The sequence below is a fragment of the Nannochloropsis gaditana genome (genome assembly GCF_000240725.1).
Source record: "Nannochloropsis gaditana CCMP526 unplaced genomic scaffold scaffold281, whole genome shotgun sequence".
Classification (NCBI taxonomy): domain Eukaryota; class Eustigmatophyceae; order Eustigmatales; family Monodopsidaceae; genus Microchloropsis; species Microchloropsis gaditana.
In genome coordinates this window covers 7,885-13,892 of record NW_005803672.1, presented here as the reverse complement: position 1 = coordinate 13,892, position 6,008 = coordinate 7,885, and the positions used below count along the sequence as shown (strand labels likewise).

The 6,008-nt window shown below is 57.3% G+C and overlaps 1 protein-coding gene across 1 annotated transcript in view; it reads right to left on the bottom strand.

The window, feature by feature from the left end:
• Positions 1 to 1,344: 1,344 nt before the first annotated feature.
• The window catches only part of NGA_0391520 (trypsin family), a 5,105-nt gene continuing 441 nt past the window's right edge, over positions 1,345 to 6,008 (bottom strand). The window contains exons 2-15 of the mRNA XM_005855135.1: positions 5,483 to 5,602; positions 5,140 to 5,281; positions 4,871 to 4,966; positions 4,653 to 4,712; positions 4,389 to 4,441; positions 4,092 to 4,184; positions 3,662 to 3,728; positions 3,459 to 3,511; positions 3,254 to 3,343; positions 2,943 to 3,076; positions 2,490 to 2,590; positions 2,208 to 2,290; positions 1,757 to 1,858; positions 1,345 to 1,494 (exon numbers count right to left, since the gene is read on the bottom strand). Of these exons, the coding sequence (XP_005855197.1) occupies positions 1,354 to 1,494; positions 1,757 to 1,858; positions 2,208 to 2,290; positions 2,490 to 2,590; positions 2,943 to 3,076; positions 3,254 to 3,343; positions 3,459 to 3,511; positions 3,662 to 3,728; positions 4,092 to 4,184; positions 4,389 to 4,441; positions 4,653 to 4,712; positions 4,871 to 4,966; positions 5,140 to 5,281; positions 5,483 to 5,602 (1,335 nt within the window). The 3' untranslated portion in view covers positions 1,345 to 1,353. The remainder of the gene's footprint in view (positions 1,495 to 1,756; positions 1,859 to 2,207; positions 2,291 to 2,489; positions 2,591 to 2,942; positions 3,077 to 3,253; positions 3,344 to 3,458; positions 3,512 to 3,661; positions 3,729 to 4,091; positions 4,185 to 4,388; positions 4,442 to 4,652; positions 4,713 to 4,870; positions 4,967 to 5,139; positions 5,282 to 5,482; positions 5,603 to 6,008) is intronic.

Genomic DNA, 6,008 nt, shown 5'->3' with positions numbered 1-6,008 from the left:
AAGCAGCCCCTCTCCCTCCACTCGCTCAATCTCGTTTCGATCTTTTCCTTTTCCTCCCCTTCTTCCCCTTCCTCCCCTTTCATCCAGTCATCTTCACGGCGGAGGGTGACATGCGCAATGCCATAAACAACCTGCAGAGCACTTATAGCGGCTTCGGCTACGTCAACCAGGTGGGAAAGGAAGGAGTCAGGGGGAAACGAGGGCGCTCAAAGGGCGGGGGATAGGAAAACTGTGGCCTCCACCCCTTGACGCCTCAGGAAATTTTCGTGGTGATCCTTGAAGCACTCCCTCCCCTCTTCCTCCCTCCCACCTTCCCTCCCTCTCTCCCTTTTTCAACTCATTTCTCAGGCGAACGTCTTCAAAGTGTGCGATCAGCCCCACCCGCTCCTCATGAAGGAGGTCCTCGACCTCTGTGCGGGCTCCGGAGACCTCAAGGCGGCGCAGGAGAAGTAGGAAGGGAGGGAGTGTGCGGGGACCAAGGGGGAAGGGGGAAGAGGGAAGAAGGGAGAGAAAGGGAGAGATGAGGAGAAATGCTACCGGAGACGGTGGATTGCAAAAGCGGCTTGTGTTACATCCACGAGCACCCTGGGCCCGCGTTCGTATCTTATATCCCCTTCTTCCCTCCGCCCCTCGCTCCTTCTCTCTCTGACACAGGCTGTTGCGGGTATGGAACCTGGGCTACAGCGCATCGGACATTGTCGGAACGCTGTTTAAGGTGAGGTTGGAGAGCCGGAGAGAGCAAGACGAGAAGCACGAATGCTCATTTTGCCTGGGCTGTAAATGCAGGTCTGCCGGAATCACGGGACGATGAACGAGGGCACCAAACTTAATTTTATCCGGGTAGGTTGCCTTGGTTCACAATGCATCACGTTTCTTCCTTCGACTCATGGAGAGACATCTCCGCGCACAGAGGGCCCCTCCTCCCCCTCCCCTTTTCTCTTTCCCCCTCCTCCTCGCACTTTTGTCGATTGATCCCCCTTCCCGCCCTCCTTCCTCTCGTGGCTTCCCTCCCCACCCGCTTTCCACCTTTTTGCTGGTTTCTGCAGGAGATCGGCATGGTCCACATGCGCATTGCGGAAGGTCTCAACTCACGCACACAAATACTGGGCTTATTGGCCAAGCTCTGCGCCCTACAGCACAAGCAGCAGCAGCAGCATGAGAATGGAAAGGGGCAAAGCAATTGAGAAGAGGACGTGGGCCATGAAACGACTGGGGGTCAGCGTATGGAAGGGCTAGGATGCCGGCGAAAGAATGCTCTCAACCAATGACAAAATACCCGACGCATTTGGGTGCCGCGGTCGTGAGTGCGCACACATTATTGTCTCCTTTTCTTTCAGTGCTTTTGTTTTCTTTTCATCCTATCAATTTATCGTCATCCTCCTCCTCATCCTGTCCGCCACCCTCCCTTCCTTTCTCATCGTCCTCTGCCCGCGATCGTGGTCGATGGTAAGGAATGCGGTTCGTCTTCCGTATCCCGTCCTCGGCAGCCCAGGCCTACAGAATGGGAGAGGCAAGAGAGGTGGGAAAAGGAGAATGTGAGGGACACGAAAACGCCCATAAATGCACCATGGATACTCTGCCAGGACGCACATCCCCACAGGAGCAGCCTGCTTCGGATGCGATAAATGGTTCCCTGACTCCATTTTAATTCGTTCTATCTGCCTCGTCCCTTCGACTTTCTCTCTCCTGATCTGGTGATCTCGATGATCTCCAGCAGTCGTCCCCCCCCCTCCCCGTGTCTTTCCCTTTTTCTGACCTGATACGCCGGAAGCACGATCTTTCGTTGCTCTGCATCTGCCAATTCAAAATCCAGCCACTCCGCGTCCCCCTGCTCGGGGCGAGCGCCTTGAATGAGCTCCTAAGGATCAAAGGGGGGAGGGGAGGAGTCAGAAATGCAGCACAGAGCAGGGGAGATACTCTTCGCTTAAAGTGATCGATGGCCTCATGAGCAATAGAATCTAGCAGAGAGGAATGGAAGGCGTGGGAGGAAACGACGACAGGATAAACGACAGGAGGAGGGAGTCACCGCACGACATAAGTAAAGCCTGGTAAAACCCAAAAAGACGTGATTATTAATAAGAGTCAGAGTAGGTGAATTGCCAGGTTGGCCTAGGCCTCGCCATCCAATGTGCTAGCACGCTCGAGAGCATCAAGAAAGCGACTCGCCTCGCTCCCATTCCTTTTACTCGTTCCCGGCCTTGCTTTACCTCTAAATGCGCTAGATTCTTCACCGGCACGCCATTGAATTTCAGGAGACGAGCCAACCGCTCCTGGTAGCCCTCGTTTATCTCTGTGGAAGGAATGTTTGGGAAATGAAGCGAAAGGGAGGCATGCGAGACGAGCACTTGGTGGGCTGGATCCTTGTGGCCCTCTGAAAGGCGGGAAAAGCCGCTGAACAAGGAGGACATGGATACTTATCGTCACTCACAAAAAGTGAAAATGGAAATGAGAAGAATTTTTTTGAAAAGGAGGAAGAAACATAGAATTACCGTGCGGATAGATGCGCCAGAGCAGGACGTATTCCTCCTCTGGGTGCTCGCGAGGCTCTGCTTTGAAGAGGAGCTGGGTCTCGACGGGAGCTTGATTTATGCTGAGAGGGAAGGAAATAGAAAGAAAAATGAAGGCAAGTATGGGAGAAAGAGAGGAACGGGAAGGGGAAGACTGAGGGAGGGAAAAGTTTTGACAGTTTCAGACAAGGCGCTCGAGCCTCTCTCACGTGCACTCGATCTCTTTGCTCCCTCTACATTCATGTGGCCACCACCTCCATTCGAAAGGCTAATCAAAACCAAAACCCACGTGTATGCTTCTCCTGTTCCCCAATCCCTGTATCTTCTTATCCCAGCAATGTCGCGCTTTTTCTCCTCTACACTCTGCCCTCTGAATCAAATTGCCCTGGGCTATCCCAGCGTCCCTGCTCCATCCCTTCCCCTTCCCCTGCGTACCGCGCTTGATGCGCCACCACCTTCGCTTGGGAGGCAGGAAGGAAGAGGAGCCCTCCCACAAGGATGTAGCTGCGGGGAGGGGTCACGGAGGCGGAGGAGATCGGAACGACAGGAGGGACGCGTTTGGTGGGGCCCTGACAAAGAAGAGGGAGTGGGGGGGATGAAAAGGGCGGAGAGAAAAATTGGGAGATGTTCGCGCCAATGGTTTCCCAAAAAAAGAAAGTTAAATGCCCCCATTGGCCTTCCACCTCTGTGGGAGGGTCGTCTACGGTCGTCCACACCCCTCGTCTCGTCCCGCCCTCCTAGCATACCTTGAGCTGCACGACGCGTCCCTCTCTCAGCACCTTGGCCGTCAGCTCCTGGCCGTCCTCCTTCAGGTCCCAGAGGCCCCGAAGGTCCACCTGGGCGGGGGGGAGGGAGGAAGGAGGGGAGGGAGGGAGCGAGGGAGGGGAAAGTGGAGGGAAAGGGAGGTGACGCCAGGAGAAAAGAGAGGAGCGAGTGGGAGGGGTCGCGGACCTGCATGCGATCTGGAGGAAGCGAGATGACGCCTTGGTCGTCCACAGCCAGGCCTAGGGAATGATCAGAGGAAGGGGGGGGGCGAGGACAGTAGGGAGGGCGGGTGAAGGAGGTAAAGGAAGGGAGGAGTAGGGGCGGAAGGAGAGGAGGGAGGGAATCAGGGATGGAGGGCAATAGAAGGGGGGGGGGTTGATTATCCTTACCGTCCACCTCCATGAGGATGTCGCCCGGTCGGAGCGGAAGGCCAGCCTTCTCCAGCCAAGGAGCAATCTGAGGGGTGAGAGGCGAGGAAAGGGGGGGTGAAAGGAGAGGAGGAGAGGGGTGAGAGAAGAGGAAGGGAGAAGTGGGAAGGAGAACGAAGGGAAATAAACGCAGGCTTGGGAAAGCGAGAACCAGGAACCGCGACACTCCCGGTATGGGTAAGAGCGGAGGGGCATTGGAAGGGGGCCAGAGGGTTGTCGGGAGGAGGCAGGGAGGGGACAGAGGAGAAGAGGGCACAGAGTGTGGCGGGAAGCCGAGGCAGAAAACGGCAGATGCAACTTGAGCTGCAGAGAAGGAGAGAGAGACGACAGATAGAGAAAGGAGGGGGCTGGGACGGGAAGGTGGGAAGAAGCTTGCCTCTGTAATTAGCACCCCAGAGGAGGCGACACCCATCCCGAGGCTCTCCCGGAGGTAGGGGTTAAGGAGTCTCTGGAATTTGAAGGAAGGAGAGGACCCGCCTACGAACTGAAGGAGAAGTAAGGAGGGAGGGAGGGAGGGAGGGAGGGAGCGAGAGTGATGAGAAGGGGCCGAAGGAGGCATTCAGTGAGGGCCTGGACGAAAGAGGGAAACGGCAGATGGAAGGGAGCCTTGCCATCTAGCATAGAGGTCGGAACAAAGGGAAAGCGCGGGTAGCAGGAGGAAAAAGGAGAGGAGGCAGGCGTCCAATACCTGTCCGTGGGCTTCGTATTGCCGGATCATTTTCTGGATGAGGTGGGCTGGCACTGTTTGGAGAGGACAGAGTGAGGAGCGTGGGGGATGACAGGCAGTGAGATCAGATGAGGATCGAGCAATGAATGCCCACGTAGCTTCTGAGGAAGGTAAGAAGAAGGAAAGAGGCGAAACAAGGACAAGTCGATCGACGCCAGTGCTGCTTAAAGAAAGAGAGTGAAAGAGGGAGGGAAGGAAACGACGAGAATCCAGGGGTTACGGTACCAGTGTGAAGGATCGCCCTGTCTGGCTGCCCGGCACTGAGCATTCCAACCACGCTCCAGCCTGTAATTCCAAGAATATACAAAGATTTACCATCTCCTCGACTACTTGAGATTGGCAAACGGCGTTGCACACTGGCATGCGCAAGCAGCTACGTTGGGGAGGGAGGTCGGGCGGAACAGAACGGAGGGAAGGGAGGGAGGGAGGGAGGGAGGACGTACCCAGTCCCTTGGTCTGGGCGAAGACAGGACCCCCGCTACAACCAAAGGGCATGGCCGGGCCGTCCCTTCCCCCCCACCCGCTGTGACCGTTCCGATCTTATAAAGGAGGAAACAGGGAACGAGGAGGGGGGGGGAGGACGATGAGGCGAGAGGGAAAGCGAGAAGGCGCGCACTCGCCCAGCCAGGAGGACCAGGACACACGCCGTTCGCCGGATTTAAACAAGGAAAGAGAGACAAAGAGAGGGACGAAAGAGATCCTGGGGACTCACAGAGGTTCAGGTTCAGGCAGGAGGGCCCCAGAGCGTAGTCTTGGACCATCCACTCGTCCGTGGTCAGGGACTTGTTGTAGAAGCCCGCCACCGTCACGAAGGAGTCGGGTCGGCAGGTGACCTGGGCGTTCAAGGGGGCGGCCTGGGAGGGGCGAGAGGAGGGTGGGATGGAGGCATCAGGAGGACGGAGGGAGGCGGGCAAGGTGGGGAAAGAGGGGCCGAAGCCGCTGAAGGGCAAAGAGCGTCGAACAAGACAGCGGGGAGAGAGAAAAGAGGGAGGGGAGGAGCCTCGGGATGCAGCACGGCCAAGGAAGGAGGGGGAGGAGAGGATGAGGGAACGCACCTCCACGCCGCTCCAGAAGGCGTCCTCGTCGACCGTGAGGAGCGCTAGGTCCCAGTCCTCCGCCCGGCAGAGGACACGGGCGCGGTAGCCTTCTCCCTCGGCCAATCCGGCTCGAGAGGCCTGTGGGACGGGGGAAGTGAGGTCGGGGGGAAATGAGGGGAAAGGGAGAGGAGAGGAAGAATTGTTCAATGGTCGAGGCAGGGAGGACTGAGAGAGGGAGAAGGGAGTGAAGAAGGGCCCGGGCGTTGCAATGAGGAGAAGAAGCGGGAGAAGAAGGGAACAGAATCTCACAAGGGAGGGAAAGGAGGTACAAAGGCCATGGAGCATTCTAGATGAGAGCAAGGAGGGTAGGACCGCTGAAGACATTGTCGAGGCCGAAGACGAGGAGGGAGGGACAGTGAGGGAACGAGGAGGAGGGAGAGGAGGGTGCATGCAAGGCCGGGAGTGGTGAGCAGGGAGGGGCAGGGCAAGGGAAGAACTACGTACCGTGATCCGAAAATGAGAGGCCAGGACGTGGTCGGCGGTG